At 40.5% G+C, this 18008-nt stretch overlaps 1 protein-coding gene and 1 pseudogene across 2 annotated transcripts in view; one reads left to right on the forward strand and one right to left on the reverse strand.

Annotated features, from left to right (window-relative positions):
* The window catches only part of SMARCC1 (SWI/SNF related, matrix associated, actin dependent regulator of chromatin subfamily c member 1), a 216417-nt gene that overhangs the window by 87161 nt on the left and 111248 nt on the right, over positions 1–18008 (reverse strand). For both annotated transcript variants that reach the window (XM_053600509.1, XM_053600510.1), the window contains exons 16-19: positions 16229–16342; positions 14675–14828; positions 13035–13148; positions 3900–3959 (exon numbers count right to left, since the gene is read on the reverse strand). In XM_053600509.1, coding sequence (XP_053456484.1) covers positions 3900–3959; positions 13035–13148; positions 14675–14828; positions 16229–16342 — 442 coding nt within the window. The remainder of the gene's footprint in view (positions 1–3899; positions 3960–13034; positions 13149–14674; positions 14829–16228; positions 16343–18008) is intronic.
* Positions 17144–17948, forward strand: LOC128592534 (centromere protein Q-like; annotated as a pseudogene).

Genomic DNA, 18008 nt, shown 5'->3' on the forward strand with positions numbered 1-18008 from the left:
TCTTACCTACCTGGGCTGTTTGTGCAGCAACTCCTCTGTATAGGTCTTATGGGCTGGGTATATACCCAACCATGAAATTGGGAATGCAGCAGTTTTGGGGTTTTATAATCACCATCACTCACTCAACTATAAACTCCTTAATGGTAGAAACTGTGTCTTAGCCATCTTAATCTGTAGTATCTATCACAGTGCCTGAGACATTATCAACAATAACACTTGCTGAACATAACCACAGGAAATGGAGAAAACCAGGAAAGGAGTCTGAGTTTATTATAAATGTCAAATGTAAAGGTGTGTGAAGTATATTCATACAAGGACAAAATCTTTGATGGTGCTTAATGACTACCTTCTAATGCTACTGTTTCTATAGTTTAGCCAGAATGAAAAATTGAGAAACTCTTTCAGTTATATACAAATGTTAATAACTCTTATCAATTTAATTTGCAGGTATAACATTTTTTATAACATGTTTTTTAGATAACATTAATTATCTAAGAAAAAATAAACACAAACCATAAGAAAGCAAAGTGTACATGGTAAACACTAAAATTAACAGGTTGGGCAAAGTGACTCATGCCTGTAATCCTAGGACTCTGGGAGGATGAGGCAGGCAGATCTCTTGAGCTCATGAGTTTAGGACCTGTCTGAGCAAAAGCAAGACCTCATCTCTACTAAAAATGGAAAAACCCGCCTTAATTTTTTTGGAGAAAAAGCCCACATTTGAGGTTGAATATAATCTCAATAATCTAATTAAAAAAAAAAAAAAAAAAGACTGAGGCAAGAGGATCACTTGAACCCAAGAGTTTGAGGTTGCTGTGAGCTGTGACGCCACGGCACTCCACCTAGGACAACAGCTTGAGACTCTGCCTCAAAAAAAAAAAAGAGCCTAAGGACAATTATAAATGACTAGAAAGAATGCCAAAATAAGTTGTGGGCTTTTAAAAAATTGTGAAAACGTTTCTGAAAACATCCCTTTAACCACTATGGAATAGAGTGATTAATTATCTCTTAATAAACCATATAAATTAAAGATGTTTGTGATAACCAATGCTGCTGGGAAGCCTTTTATTTCTCTTTATGTAGTAAGCACAGAATCTGTTGACTCAATCACATGTTTAAAAGAAAAACCAACCCCCCGCAGATTCCACCTGTAGGAAAGAAAATATACTATTGTGTAAGGATACTGTGCTTTTTTTCTTGGCTGTGTCTAGGGTAAATAGTAACTCAGTCATTCTTACCTCCTGTATTTACTATCCACTAAATGTAAACGTAAAAGGAGAAAATACTGAGCATCAACGTGCAGCAAGAATAGTTGTTCCAGTCATTGTTGTACAACTAAATTTTCCCCAGAGCTCAAATATTCCAAAATATCATTACAAAAGCATGTCATATTCTTCCACAAGTATTGAAAACACTCTTGTTACTTTTTAACATTAAAATCTAATGCATATGACTAAACAAAACAGTCCTGAAATAAAAAGTAGGTCAGAAAAGAATATCACTGATACTGATTGGAGAATGGAGAATAAATCAAAATAATGACAAAAAACCCAAAAGAAGAAACCCTTTTTTTTTTTTTTTTTTGGTAGAGACAGAGTCTTTCTTTATCACACAGCTCACAGCAACCTCCAACTCCTGGGCTTAGGCGATTCTCTTGCTTCAGTCCCCCGAGTAGCTGGGACTACAGGTGCCTGCCATAACGCCTGGCCATTTTTTTGTTGCACTTTGGCTGGGGCTGTGTTCAAACTCACCATCCTCGGTATAAGGGGCCGGTGCCCTACCCATTGAGCCACAGGCACTGGCAGAAGAAACCTTTTTGAATTTTGATCATGACAGTGAGAAGGGAGGAATAAAGGACAAAAAAGAGAGAACAAGAAAGAAAAGAAGACTGGGTGCCCGAGGCTCAGTAACAAGGGCACTGGCCACATGCACCAAGACTGGTGGGTTCAAACCCAGCCCCAACCTACTAAAAAAATAATAAAATAGGCTTGGCGCCTGTAGCTCAGTGGCCAGGGTGCCAAACACATACACAGGAGCTGGTGGTTTTGAATCCAGCCTGGGCCTGCCAAACAACAACAAATCCAACCAAAAAACAGCTGGGCATTGTGGAGGATGCTTATAGTCCCAGCTACTTGGGAGGCTAAGGCAAGAGAATTGCTTAAGTCCAAGAGTTGGAGGTTGCTGTGAGCTGTGACGCCACAGCACTCTACCTAGGATAACAGCTTGAGACTCTGCCTCAAAAAATAATAAATAAATACATAAATAAATAGCTGGGAATTGTGGTGGGTGCCTGTAGTTCCAGCTGAGGCAAGAGAATCACTTGATCCCAGGAGTTTGAGGTTGCTCTGAGAGTGCTGTGTCATCACCACAGCACTCTACTAAGGGCGACAAAGTAAGACTCTGTCTCAAAAAAAACAAAAACAAATACTAAAAAGAATAGCCGGGTGTTGTGGTACATGCCTGTAGTCCCAGCTACTCGGGAGTCTGAGGCAAGAGGATTGCTTGAGCCCAAGAGTTTGAGGTTGCTGTGAGGTATGATGCCACAGCACAATGAGTGAAAAAGTGAGACTGTCTGAAAAAAACAAACAAAAAAAAAAAAAAGGGAAAGAGTATAAAAAAAGGAAATAATTTAATGTACCTCAAAAACTTCTGAAGTAACCACACCTGCCAAAACAACATGAGAAACCAAATCAAAGCACAGAAACCAAAATGTCGCCAGGTCCACTGTATCTAAGTGCATTCTGAGGACCCATGGAGCACCAGACTCTTTTAAGAAGACTGTGATGGGCAGCGCCTCTGGCTCAGTGAGCAGGGCGCCGGCCCCATATACTAAGGGTGGCGGGTTCAAACCCGGCCCTGGCCAAACTGCAACAAAAAAATAGCCGGGTGTTGTGGCAGGCGCCTGTAGTCCCAGCTACTCGGGAGGCTGAGACAGGAGAATCGCCTAAGCCCAGGAGTTGGAGGTTGCTGTGAGCTGTGTGATGCCACGGCACTCTACCGAGGGCGATAAAGTGAAACTCTTGTCTCTACAAAAAAAAAAAAAAGAAGACTGTGATGTCCCACAATTTTTATAATTCTGAAACATTACTGCCTTTTCCATTATGTTGACATTTGCAATGTTGCCAAAGCACTGGTGACACCTTAGCACAAAATCTAGGCAGTGACATTAAACTGTCTTAGTAGTCACGTTATCCTTCACTGCCAAACACTCACAACAAAATAAGCCAGATTCATTTAAAAGTATCTCTAATGAAATTGTAAAAATTAACATTAATAAAATCTAAATGCCTAATATACATGTTTTTAATATCTTGTACTTTGAAATGGGATGCACAAATAGGATTAAATATCAACTATTAAATCACAATGGCTGTCTAAAGGAAAAGCACTTGTGTAATCTTTTTAGTTTTAAGCTCAACTAGACACATTTTTTTAATTGAACACCACAGGTATATTTAAAATGCTAATCACAAGGCTAGGCACGGTGGCTTAGGTCTGTAATCCTAGAATTTGGGAGGCTGAGGCAGGTGGATTGCCTGAGCTCACAGGTTTGAGACCAGACTGAGCCAGAGCAAGACCTCGCCTTCAAAAATGGCTGGGCATTGTAATGGGCACCTGTAGTCCCAGCTACTAGGAGGCTAAGGCAAGAGACTCGCTTGAGCCCAAGAGTTGGAGGTTGCTGTGAGCTATGATGTCGTGGCACTATACTGAGGGTGACAAAGTGAGACTTTGTAAAAAAGTCTTCTTCCTTTGTCAAAAAGGTTTCTTCTTTTGGTTTTTTTGCCTGTCTCACAAAAAAAAAAAAAAAAAGAATGAAATAAGATAAAATAAAATGCTAATCACAGAATCTTAGCACATCTCATATGTGGATAATGGGACTCTACCATTAATCTGCTTACCTCGAGGAGTAGAAGGGTCTCCTGTTCAGTCCATTCTCTTCCAGCACTAGCACCTTTACTCTAAAAAAACAAAATCAGAAATTATTTGCTAATTTATAAAGGCTGAATATGTAGCTCTACAGGATTGCTTTTTAAACTCAGAGTAGAGACTTTTTTTTTTAGAGAGACAGAGTTTTACTTTGTCGCCCTCGGTAAAGTGCTGTGGTGTCACAGTTCATAGCAACCTCCAGCTCTTGGCCTCAGGCGATTCTCTTGCCTCAGCCTCCTGAGTAGCTGGGACTACAGACACTTGCCACAACGCCTGGCTAAAAGACGTCTTTTAGTTGTTGTTGTTGCAGTTTTGGCCGGGGCCAGGTTTGAACCTGCCACACTCAGTATGTGGGACTGGCACCCTACTCCCTGAGCCACAGGCGCCACCCCAGAGTAGAGACTTTTTAGGCAAACCACCAAGATAAGTATTTGGATGAAAGGAATAAAACACTAAAGAAATCTAAACTTCAAACAGAAAGGACAGCTTATTTCAAAGATTTCTTGCTGTCAATCAAGAACACATGAACTATTAGAATATATGTAGTCCCGAAACCCTGGGCAACAGACTGATACTGGTCCATGGCCTATTAACAACCAGGCAGTGAAAAAGGGAGATGAGCAGCAATAGAGCAAGCAAAACTCCATCTGCATTTACAGCTGTTCTCCATCACTAGCATCACCAGCTGAGCTCTGCCCCCTGTCAGATCAGCTGGGGCTTAAATTCTCATAGCAGCATGAATTCTATCATAAACCGCACATGAGAAGGATCTACATTGTGCACTCCTTAAGAGAATCTAATGCCTAATGATTTGAGGTGGAGCTGAGGCAGTGATGCTAGTGTTGGAGAGTGGCTATAAATATAGATTATCATTAAGAGAAGTTTGCACAGAAACCATAATAAATTGTTTGCAGATGCTTATCATTCCCCTAATCACAATCTGTAGAAAAACTGTCTCTCATGAAATCAGTCCCTGGAACAAAAAAGGTTGGTTTAAACTGAAAGTAAGTTATTTCTATTACCTTGATATTTAAAAATACCTTTTGCAGTTTACAAAGGCACAGTATTTTAATGCATACCAAAACTCAGCTTTATCATTATAACATAATACAAATATGTGGTATAATTAAAACAAGCACTTCTTCCAAGATTTCAAGACAAGCTGTACAATATATTAAACACTTTGACAGGTTCTTGACCTAAAGTTGATAGTCACCTACAAAAGTATATACTTCTGAATTATATAACAATTGGTTTGCTATTCTTGCACATAAATTCTATATTAACAAAATTATAATACAGTTTATAGTTGTGGAGATTGGATAATTTTTCAATATCACGTCATGAGATTCAACAGTATTTTTTTTTTTTTTGGTAGAGACAGAGTTTCACTGTACCGCCCTTGGGTAGAGTGCTGTGGCATCACACGGCTCACAGCAACCTCTAACTCTCGGGCTTACGCATTCTCTTCCCTCAGCCTCCCGAGCAGCTGAGACTACAGGTGCCCGCCACAACGCCCGGCTATTTTTCTGTTGCAGTTTGGCAGGGGCTGGGTCCGAACCCACCACCCTCGGCATATGGGGCCGGCGCCCTACTCATTGAGCCACAGGCGCCGCCCTCAACAGCATTTTTGTATGAAGAAGTAGGTCATGTCTTTTTCAGTTCAATGTAATTAGTATTACATTGTTTGAATAAAAAACCATTTATATTACTGACAGACATTTGAAACAATTTATACTTTTTGGCTATTTTGGATAAAATTGCTACAGACATTCTTGTACATTCTTTTGTACATTCATAGGTCTTTAGTCATTGAACTTGTTTACACACCCAGGTATATTTGGTATATGTGGGTAAGTGGGTGACTATATACTTAGTTATAATAGCATTCTGTTCACTTTCTTTTTTTTTTTATTTTTTTTTATTTTTTTGTAGATGCAGAGTTTCACTTTATTGCCCTCGGTAGAGTGCCGTGGCGTCACACAGCTCACAGCAACCTCCAACTCCTGGGCTTAGGCGATTCTCCTGCCTCAGCCTCCCGAGTAGCTGGGACCACAGACGTCCGCCACAACGCCCGGCTATTTTTTTGTTGCAGTTTGGCCGGGGCCGGGTTTGAACCCGCCACCCTCGGTATATGGGGCCGGCGCCCTGCTCACTGAGCCACAGGCGCCGCCCTCTGTTCACTTTCATTTACTGAGAAAGTTTACGTAGATTGGTATTATTTCCTCATTAAGTGTTTGGTACAGATTCATCTGTAGAAATATCTGATCACAGAGTTCTCTCACACCTCTAGAGGTAAGAAATCAAAATTCATTATTACTAGGACAAAACTCAAGGTGTCAGCAAGGCCATGCTCCTAGTGGATAATCTAGGTAGGGAGAAATCCATTCCCTAACTCTTCTAACCTTGCGTCTGCCATGGAATTGCTTTGCGTACAGCCATCTCTTTCCAGTCTCTGCTTTGCAAGTCACACTGCCTTTTCTTTTGTCAAATCTCTGTTCCTAAGGACACATGACACTCAGGACAAACCCACATAATACAGAATCCATCGGCCAGGCTTGGTGGCTTGTGCCTATAATCCCATCACTTGGGAGGCCAAGGTAGGTGAATTACCTGAGCTCACGGGTTCGTGACCAGTCTGAGCCAGAGCTAGACCTCATCTCTAAAAAACAGCCAGGTGTTATGACGGGCACCTGTAGTCCCAGCTACTTGGGAGGTTGAGCCAAGAGAATCGGTTGAGCCCAAAAGTCTGAGGTCACTGTGAGCTGTAACAACATTGCACTCTGCTGAGGGTGACAAAATAACACTATCTCAAGGAAAAAAAAAATAAAGAATCATCCCCTCATCTTAAAGATCTTTAATATACTTGGGCACAGTGGCTCACGCTTATAATCCTAGCAGTCTGGGAGGCAAAGGCAGGTAAACTGTCTGAGGTCAGGAGTCGGAGACCAGCCAGACCCCATCTAAGAAATAACTAGGTGTCAGGTCAGGCACGGTGGCTCATGCCTATAATTCCAGCACTCTAGGAGGCTGAGGCAGGTAGACTGCCTCAGCTCACAGGTTTGAGACCAGCCTGAGCTAGAGTGAGACACTGTCTCTAAAAACAGCTGGGCATTGGGTGGGCGCCTGAAGTCTCAGCTACTCAGGAGGCTGAGGCAAGAAGATCACTTGAGCCCAAGAGTTTGAGGTTGCTATAAACTGTGATGTCACAGCACTCTACCAAAGGTGATGAGACTCTGTCTCAAAAAAAGCCAGGTATTGTGGCAAATGCTTGTAATCTGAGCTACTCGAAAGGCTAAGGCAAGAGGATTGCCTGAGCCCAAGAATGTGAGGTTGCTGTGAGCTATGACACCAAGGCACTCTACTGAGGGTGACAAAGTTAGACTGCCTAAAAAAAAAAAAAAATCTTTACTGCAATTATACCTGAAGAGGAACTTTTTCTAAATGAGATAATATCCAGAGGCTCCAGGTAATAGGATCAGAATTCTTTGGAGGATATTCCTAAACTCATGTCTTCTTCAGTAAACCTTTGAATTTTGGTGCCTTCAAGAAATTGGTCCATTTACTCAAAGTAAAGTATATTACAATCAAACACTTCATCAAATTCTTTATTGTCTTTCTTGGGGGTGGGTGTTTGTGATGAGGATCATACTGCTGCCCAGGCCAGTGGCACAATCCTAGATTAAAGCAATCCTCCCACAAAGGTACAGAGCTGAAACTATAGGTTTACCACTGCACTCAACTTACTGTCTTTAAAATGTATTTAGAATCAGTAGTGTTAAATTCTTTTATTATTTTAATTGGTAATTTCTGTTTTCTTCTTGATCACTCTGGCTAGATATTTATTAAAATTTATTGATGTTTTCAAAGACACATCTTATTTATTTTGGTTCTAGTTTAATTTTAGTTATGCTCAAATACATTTATTTCATATGTATGAAATCACACATTCAAATTATCTTTCAATCTTTTGAAATCATTGAAACTCAAAAGGCTCAGAATTGGTTCTATTTTGCAAATTTCCCAGGAACTTAAAAATAACATGTATTTTGCAATTTTGCAGTATTCTGTAAGTAACAAAAAAATAGGTCATGTTGGCTAAAATAATGTTCTAAGTTCTTAATACTCTTTTTACCTTCCCAGTCATTAATATTCTTCTTAATGATCTACTTCGTCCATCCATTATTGAAATCTCCAAGCATAACTGTGTTTGTCTATTTCTCCTTTTAGTTCTAATAGCTTTTCCTTTCTGTACTTTGGTGCTATTTGATTAGGTATGTATATAGGAATATTATGTCCTCTTGATTAATTAACTTCTTTATCATTACAAACTTCTGAATAACTTACTCTGCTATCTAATTTTAATAATATTAATATAATGACTAGTTTTCTTGCAATTACTGTGTATGGTATGTGTGTCTTCTCCCATTTTTTTACTATTTGTGTATGTCTTTATAGTTGAAGTGGGTTTCATGTAGACAACATTTACTTGTCCTTGTTAATAGCCAATTTGACAATCTCTGCTGCTTAAACGGAGTTTGAAAACCCTTTATTACAATCATTTATTATTGTTATTATCACTAGGGTCAGAAGTATAAACTATCTTCTTGTTTTCTACTCTTCCCATATGCCCTGTGGTTTCTTCCTTCTTGTGGAGTAACTTTTAAAAATTACTGTGTTTTTTAACTCCATTATTCGTTTCTGAGTTGTTATACCTCTTGAAACATTAGCTGTAAGATTTATAATTCTCATTTCTAACTTGTCACAGTAGACCTTCTAATAGTATCTTAATGCTTTACCTATAGCGTAAGAACCTCAATATTTCCATTCCCACCTCTCGTCTTTTGTATTATTATATGTTTAATATTGATATGCTATAGTCATAAAGGCATGTTATCATTTTTTCCTAAAAAATTCATTATCCTATTTAAAAACTAGAAAAAATGAAAGATGCCTTTTTTTTCTTTTATAGAGACAGTCTTACTCTGTCACCCTGGGTAGAGTGCCATGGTGTCTCAGGTCACAGCAACCTCAAATTTGTGGGTTCAAGTGATCCTCTTCCTCAGATTCCCAAGTAGCTGAAGACTACAGGCCCGTGCAATCATGCCCAGCTAGTTTTTCTATTTTTATTTATTTTATTAATTTTTTTTTTTATCCACAGAATCTCACTTTGTCAACCTCGGTGGAGTGCCGAAGCATCACAGGTCACAGCAACCTCCAGCTCTTGGGCTTAAGCGATTCTCTTGCCTCAGTCTTCTGAGTAGCTGGGGCTACAGGCGCCTGCCATAACGTCCAGCTATTTTTTGTTGCAGTTTGGCTGGGGCCAAGTTTGAACCCGCCACCCTTGGTATATGGGGCCGGCACCCTACTCCCTGAGCCACAAGCCCCACCCAGGTTTTCTGTTTTTAGTAGGCATTCAGTCCCGCTCCTGCTCAGTCTCAAACTCCTGAGCTCAGGAGATCCACCCGCCTTGGCCTCCCAGCTTGCTAGGATTTACAGGCATGAGCCACTAAGCCCAGCTAACTCACATGTAGACCTTTCCTGTCACTATTCTTTCTTCCATATTGACCCAGTCAACACCAAAAATGAGTGTCAAATTATACTTTACCCCAAATCAGGATTTTTATCACATTTCTAACTAATGAGAACTTTATAACAGTTGAATTCAATTTAATCTCCTTCTGCCTTTTTGTCATTACTACATTAAGATCCCTCAAACAGGGCAGCGCCTGTGGCTCAGTCGGTAAGGCGCCGGCCCCATATACTGAGGGTGGTGGGTTCAAACCTGACCCCGGCCAAACTGCAACCAAAATATAGCCGGGCGTTGTGGCGGGCGCCTGTAGTCCCAGCTACTCGGGAGGCTGAGGCAAGAGAATCGCTTAGGCTCAGGAGTATGAGGTTGATGTGAGCTGTGATGCCATAGCACGCTGAGACTCTGTCTCAGAGAAAAAAAGAAAAAGGGAAAAACAAACAAACAAACAAACAAAGAAAATAGCCAGGCTTAATGGGTGGGGCCACATCTATGGTGCATCTTAGAATGGGTACAGGCGATTGCACTAATGTACACAGCTATGATTTAACAATAAAAAAAAAAGAAAAAAGAAAAAAAGAATTCCAGAGTGACAGTTTCTCTATTGAATTTTTATTTTTGTTCCTTTTGTTTCTTTTCTTTGTTCTTTTTTTCTTTGGACACTTTTAAACTGGAACTAATATTTTATTATTAATACATATGTCTTTCGGCTTCTATCATTTTTGATAAAAAGTCACCCATAAGGTTTATCATTGTTCCTTTGAATTTAATATGTCCTTTTTTCTCTCTCTTTTTTTAGAGACAAAGTCTGACTTTCTTGCCCTCAGCAGGGTGCCTTAATGTCACAGCTCACAGCAACCTCCAGCTCTTGGGCTTAGGCTATTCTCTTGCCTCAGCCTCCCAAATAGCTGGGACCACAGGCGCCCGCCACAATGCCCAGCTGTTTTTTGTTACAGTTTGGCCGTGGCTGGGTTTGAATCTGTCCCCCTCAGTATATGGAGCCAGCACCCTAATCACTGAGCCACAGCGCCACCCCTAATATGTCCTTCTTTTACTTCACACTCCTGTTTTTAAAATGTTAATTTTTAAGGAATTAGGCATAACATGCCTAGGTGTGGTTTTCTCTATATACACATTTGGATCTGTTCTACCTTTCTTGTTTTTGTGAGTTAGTATTTTTTTTCTTTTTCTTTTTTTATTTTTTACAGTTTCTGGCCAGTGTCGGGTTTGAAAGGTCCCCTCTGGCATATGGAACCAGCGCCTTACTCCTTGAGCCACAGGCGCCGCCCAGTGAGTTAGTATTTTTTATTCATTCCAGAAAATTTCTAATCATTACACATTAAAAAAAAAACAGTCCTGCTTTCTGATCCACCATCTGCAGTGGGACCGCCACCAATATCCAAATTTTCATAAAAACCCTTACGGGGAAGACCATCACTCTTGAGGTTGAACCTTTGGATACGATAGAAAATGTGAAGTCCAAGATCCAGGATAAGGAAGGAATTCTTCCTGATCAGCAAAGACTCATTTTTGCTGGCAAGCAACTGGAAGATGGACGTACTTGTCTGACTACAACATTCAAAATGTTGTAGTGGTGCTCAGAAAAGGAAGAAGTCTTATACCACTCCCAAGAAGAATAAGCATAAGAGAAAGAAAGTTAAGCTGGCTGTCCTGAAATACTATAAGGTGGATGAGAATGGCAAAATAAGTCGCCTTCGTTGAGTGTCCTTCAGATGAGTATGGTGCTGGAGTTTTTATGGCCAGCCACTTTAATAGACATTATTGTGGCAAATGTTGCCTTACTTATTGCTTCAACAAACCAGAAGACAAGTAATTATATACGAATTAATAAAAGACATGAACTAAAAAAAAAAACAAAAAAAACACTCCTGGGTGGCGCCTGTGGCCCAAATAGGGCACCGGCCCATATGCTGTAGGTGGCAGGTTCAAACCCAACCCTGGCCAAAAACTCCAAAAAAAAAAACAAAAACCACTCCTGTTCCATTCTTTCTCTTCTTCTGGGTCTCTAATGATAAATATTAATTCTTATGACTATATTTCATGCATGTCTCTGGTACTTTCTTCTCCTTGTCCTCGCCCCTCCACAATTTCCTTTCTCTTGGTGCTACAATTTTAATGTACCTACTAACTTGTGTTTAAGTTCACTAACCTGTCTTCTGCTAATATCCAGTCTTCTGTTAAACCTGTCCAGTGATGTGCGGTGCCTATGGTTCAGTGGGTAGGGCACCAGCCCCATTTACCGAAGGTGGTGGGATTAAACCCAGCCCGGGCCAAACTGCAACAAAAAATAGCCAGCGCTATGGCAGGCACCTGTACTCCAGATATTCGGGAGGCTGAGGCAAGAGAATCGCCTAAGCCCAGGAGTTGGGCTCGGTGCCTGTGACTCAAGCAGCTAAGGCATCAGCCACGTACACCTGAGCAGGCGAGTTCGAACCAGCCTGGGCCTGCCAAACAACAATGAAGGCTGCAACCAAAAAATAGCCAGGTGTTGTGGTGGGTGCCTGTAGTCCCAGCTACTTGGGAGGCGGAGGCAGGAGAATAGCTTGAGCCTAGGAGTCGAAGGTTGCTATGAGCTCCAACTCCTAGACTCCTAGAGTGCTGATGCCACAGCATTCTACCCAGGGCAACAGCTTGAGGCTTTGTCTCAAAAAAAAAAAAAAAAAACTACCCACTGAGTAAATTTCAGGTATATTTCTCAATTCTAGAATATTAATCATTATTTTTATATATTCCGATTCTCTGTTCAAATTCTCCACTTCCCACTCTATTTCCTTTAATATATTATTAATAGTTACATTTGGGCGGCGCCTGTGGTTCAGTGGGTAGGGCGCTGGCCCCATATTCCGATGGTGATGGGTTCGAACCTGGCCCCAGCCAAACTGCAACAAAAAACAGCCAGGTGTTGTGGTGGGCGCCTGTAGCCCCCAGCTACTTGGGAGGCTGCTGTGAGCTGTGACACCACAGCACTCTACCGAGGGCGACAAAGTAAAACTCTGTCTCCAAAAAAAGAAAGAAAGAATAGTTACATTTAAAATATCTCTTTACTGACTTGGCGCCTGTAGCTCAGTGGCTACAGCGCCAGCCACATATACTGAGGCTGGTGGATTTGAAACCCACCTGGGCCTGCCAAGCAATGACAACTATGACCAAAAAAACAGCCAGGCCTTGTGGTGGGTGCTTGTAGTCCCAGCTACTTAGGAGGCTGAGGCAAGAGAATCACTTTTAAGCCCGAGAGTTTGAGGTTGCTGTGAGCTGTGACACCACAGCACTCTACTGAGGACATAATGAGACTCTGTCTCAAAAAAATAAAAAAATAAGTATATATCTCTTTACCAACCACACATGCGGAAAAAAGGTAAGGTAAGAAATTATTTTATGCCATGGCACTCTACCCAGGGTGATAGAGTAAAACTCTGTCTCAATATATAATAAAGAGAAAGCTCAGTTCTGTGTACTATAGTAAGTAAAATACCTTTTTTATAGAATATGACACATATTAGAAGGACAAAGAGGGCATGCTGGACTGTAGGCTTATATTTAGGAAAAAAATCCTTACCTTTGCTAATGTTTTCTTGGAGTAAATGTCAGTACGGAGACCAAAGTTCTGCAAATCAATAGGTTTTTCCTTGTTCTTTTCAGGAAAATTTAACATCTGTTGAGCAGCAGGAACCTGTAAGCCAGATAAATGATAAAGAGCTGTATTAACATCTTCAAAGTCAAAAGGGTAAATTTAAAAAAAAAAGTTGTTTAATACTGGCACTTTAAAGTACTCTTGGTGGGAGTCAGGCAAGGTAGCTCAAGGCTGCAATCAATCCCAGTACTCTGAGAGGCCAAGGTGGGTAGATCACTTGACCTTAGGAGTTTGAGACTAGCCTGAACAAGAGCAACACCTCCTCTCTAAAAACGAAAAAAAAAAAAAAAAGGCCGAGGGTTGTGGCAGGTTCCTATTGTCTCAGCTACTTAGGAAGCTCCTGATCCCAAGAGTTTGAGGTTGGATACCATGGCACTCTACCCAGGGCAACAAGAGTGAGACTCTGTCTCAAAAATAAACAAACAAATTAATTAAAAGGTACTCATTGTGGCTTTGCTACAAAAAAATAATACCCACAACTTCCCACTATACTTCTAACAAAAGTTCAACATAACAAGAAACATTTTTAGTGCCCCTTTAAGTTTTTTTTTTTTTTTTTTAAGAGACAGAGTCTCATTTTATGGCCCTTGGTAGAGTGCTGTGGTGTCACAGCTCACAGCAACCTCCAACTCCTGGGCTTAGGCGATTCTCTTGCCTCAGCATTCCAAGTACCTGGGACTACAGGTGGCTGCCACAACACCCGGCTGTTTTTTGTTGCAGTTTGGCTGGGGCTGGGTTTGAACCCACCACCCTCAGTATATGGGGCTGGCGCCCTACTCACTGAGCCACAGGCACTGCCCAGTGCCCCTTTAAGTTATAGAAAAGATAAGTAATTTTCTTTAATATAATTTTCTATTCCACAATGGAGAGAAATTTATAAATTAGGTTCATGTTAGTCTGATATAATATGTGTAAATTATTTGAAATAGTTATTTGTGCAGTAATGCGTATATCACTTGCCAAATCGTTTAAGTTATGAAGATTTTTTTTATTTACATTTCTAGGACACAGACTGAGAAAAGGGAAGAAAATTTGTATTATCTGCTTATTATACCTTTGATGGCAGAAGAATAAAGGGAATTCAGCATGAACGTAAACCTGTAATTTGGTAAGGAAAAAAGTCATGCGACCAATTGAGCAGCATTAACTTAAACACCATATATTCCTTATGTACTAAAACATTAGACGAAAACATACACACACATAAACATGGTACTATTTCACTGCAATAATGATTATTCCTGAACAGAAATGCTCGCCTGATGCAGTGGCTCACACTTATAATACTACCACCCTGGGAGGCCGAGGTGGGTAGAATGCTTGAGCTCAGGAGTTCGAGACTAGCCTGGGTAAAAGCGAGACCCTATCTCTACTAAAAATACAAAATCTGAGGCAAGAGGACCGCTTGAGCTCAAGAGTTTGAGGTTGCTGTAAGGTATGATGCCACGGTACTCTACCCAGGGTGACAGCTTGAGACTCTGTCTTTTAAAAAAAAAAAGAATAAAAATGCTGAAAGCAGTTGTCTTTTACTATCCAGGCCCAAAGAAAACAAAGCATTATTTTACCTGAGGTGACCGAAGATGCAGTGGCACAAGCCCGGAGGGGGTATCAGCTAGTACATTAAAATGAGGAGTAGGAGGAGGTCCCATTGCCATGGGTCTACTTTCTGGATCGACTTGGTAATTAACAAGTCCCCATTGCTCTAAAAAGGCATGAACCCTAAAGAATAAAGTTCTGAACGTTAAAATCTAGAGAATCAACCTCATTTAGGCTATAACCATCATCACATTTTAATAACAAAAAGAAAAAAACAAGTCCACATGTTTGTCAGCTGAGGGATAATTTCTACAAGCCCCTAAAAATGTTGATAACATAGCACCTCAAAACCTAGTACAAACCTTAACAGTTCAAAACACAGAAATAAGAGAACAAATGCTCATTTAGTTACTCCATAAAAGAAATGACATATAGATCTAATTAACAGAGGAAAATACACCTTTTGAGTTTTTTATTTAGACAGATCTAGGGAACAGATCCAATTCCTCTGCCCATCCATCCCTGGTCATTTTATTATTTCACTACAAAAATAAAGATATAAACTGTAAAATCTAAAAAACAATATTTAAAATCTTTAATCTCTAAATGAAATGCTTAAGATTCAAACATTTTATCCACTTTATTATTTTTTTTTTTTTGTGAGACAGAGTCTCACTTTGTCACCCTTGGTAGAGTGCCATGGCATCCTAACTCACAGCAACCTTCAACTCTTGGGTTCAAGTGATTCTCTTGCCACAGCCTCCCAAGTAGCTGGGACTACAGGCACTCACCCCAACACCTGGCTATTTTTTTTTTTTTATAGAGACAGAGTCTCACCTTCTGGCCCTCGGTAGAGTGCCGTGGCCTCACACAGCTCACAGCAACCTCCAACTCCTGGGCTTAAGGCGATTCTCTTGCCTCAGCCTCCTGAGTAGCTGGGACTATAGGCACCCGCCACAACGCCCGGCTATTTTTTGGTTGCAGTTTGGCCAGGGCCAGGTTTGAACCCACCACCCTCAGTATATGGGGCCGGTGCCTTACCTACTGAGCCATAGGCGCCGCCCAACACCCGGCTATTTTTAGAGATAGGGTCTCCCTCTGGCTCAAGCTGGTCTTAAACCTATGAGCTCAGGGCAATCGACCCGCCTCGGCCTTGGCCTCCCAGAGTGCTAGGATTACAGTTTTGAGCCACCGTGCCCGGCCATTTTATCCACTTTAAACAATCAAACATTAGATTAGCGATGCATCAGTATACACCCAGAGTGAAATTTCTTGAGAAAAAGTCAGGCTCAACACCTGTAGCTCAGCAGCTAGGGCATCAGCCACATACAATGGAGGTGGCAGGTTCAAACCCAGCTGGGGCCAGCCAAACAGTAAAAAACTACAATCAAAAAACAGCAGGGCATTGTGGCGGGTGCCTGTAGTCCCACCTACTTGGGAAGCTGAGGCAAGAGAATCACTTAAGCCCAAGAGTTAGAGGTTGCTGTGAGCTGTGACACCACAGCACTCTACTGAGGGCAACACAGTGTGACTCTATCTCAAAAAAAAAAAAACAATAAAAAAGAATAAGTCAAAAGTTTTACCTCATCACAGCACACACATCTCCAGTCAAGTTCCTCCGACAAGCAGTGCTGGTTAAGTACTCTTGGGGGTTAAGACGATACGTGTCAATCATAAAATTTCGATATGCCAAGTATCTAAAAAAGCAAGATAAAATTCAGAAGATGAACTCGTGCCCTTTCATAAATGGTGTAAATCACAGGAGTCAAGAAACTCCAGACTCCTCACAATAAAGTATTAAAATACTTCAATAAATAACAGCAATGTAGCAGTACCATAGTGAGTAATTCAACTTAAGGGTCAATTCAGAACCCCTAATATATATACAAAATAACTATTACTATAACATGTAACAGGTAAAATGGAATAGATGACATCAATGTGAAACAACATAAAAATACAAACTTGATCACGGAAGAGGCTGCTTGCTGAATTTGCAACTAACACACGATGACATTATCTCCCTTACTACCATGAATCAAACCTTTACTGTGTGCCAGGAAAACTGTCCTAACCACCAACTGAAGTAACTCAATTAGTCCTAAATTCTCAATATAAGGTAAAATCAATAGATTTTCTCCCTAAAGATGAAGAATCTGAAGAACAGAGTCCTTTAGAGAACTAATCCTAAACCAAAGGGCTGGTAAGTGGCAGAGCCAGAATCTAACAACAGCTGTGCGGCACGTGCAGAATCTTCACTCACAACCTCTGATGCCTCTCATTTATATCGTCTCTGTAGAAACATGTGGACTTGGTTCTGCCAATAGCTACAGACCTTCTCACAGCAGTTCTTTTAGAGGGATCATAGCTGGGCAACAAGTGGAACCTTTGAGGCCAAATGGAGAAATAAGAACATACAAAAAAAGAAGAGGATTGTTTGGGCACGAATTATCCTGAGTGTGGCTCCCAGAAGGGTTCCTGAGAAATCAGTGATCAAGATGCCTGGTAAACCACATGTTTCCAAGAAAAAGTCTCAACAGTTAAAAAGAAATTCAAAAAGAAAAACCGATGAGGATGAAGAATTGTCAGAGAAAAAAGGTTAGAAACACAGGAAAAAGAAATAAAAATCATCCAAACCATCTGTCTTCTGAAGGACAAACAAAGCATACTAATATGAAACAGATAAAGATAGCACCCAACAAAAGGAAAACCCGGCAACCACTTTCAAAGAGTAGCAGAGAGCATTTGCAAACAATAATGGAATCAGTAATAATAACAATTTTGAGTAATAGTAGTCGAGAAAAAGAAGAAATACAGTATCATCTCAACTTACTGAAAAAAAGATTGCTACAACTTTGTGAAACCCTGAAAGTCCCTCCTGAAAAGTTGAAGGATTTAACTCCTGTGTCAAGTCTAATGGATGTGGAAAGGGCATGAGACAAAGCTAATAATGAAGGTCTGGCATTATTGCAGGAAGAAATAGAAAGAATGGTAGAGACTGCAGAATTGATGACTGAGGATATTCAGAGCCTAAGAAACAAAATTGAAATTCTGGAAAGTGAGGTAGAAGAGGAAGAAAAGACACTAAAACCAGTGCTTCAAGTGGATAGTAGTAGTGTGCTCTCTCTTCCAGAACTTTCTCAGAAAAGTCTCAAAGCACCCCCACTTCAGAAAGAAATTTTGACACTAATTCCAAACAAGAATGCTCTTCTAAAGGACTTGGATGTGCTTCATAATTCCTCCCAGATTAAGAACATGTTAACGCTCATTGAAGAAGCCTATAAGAAACTGGATGCCACCTGAAGAGTTTACTTAGATTGTCCCATATTAATGTTTATGATTTATGAAGCTATTAACCTGTGA

The sequence above is a fragment of the Nycticebus coucang genome, chromosome 8 (assembly GCF_027406575.1).
Source record: "Nycticebus coucang isolate mNycCou1 chromosome 8, mNycCou1.pri, whole genome shotgun sequence".
Classification (NCBI taxonomy): Eukaryota; Metazoa; Chordata; class Mammalia; order Primates; family Lorisidae; genus Nycticebus; species Nycticebus coucang.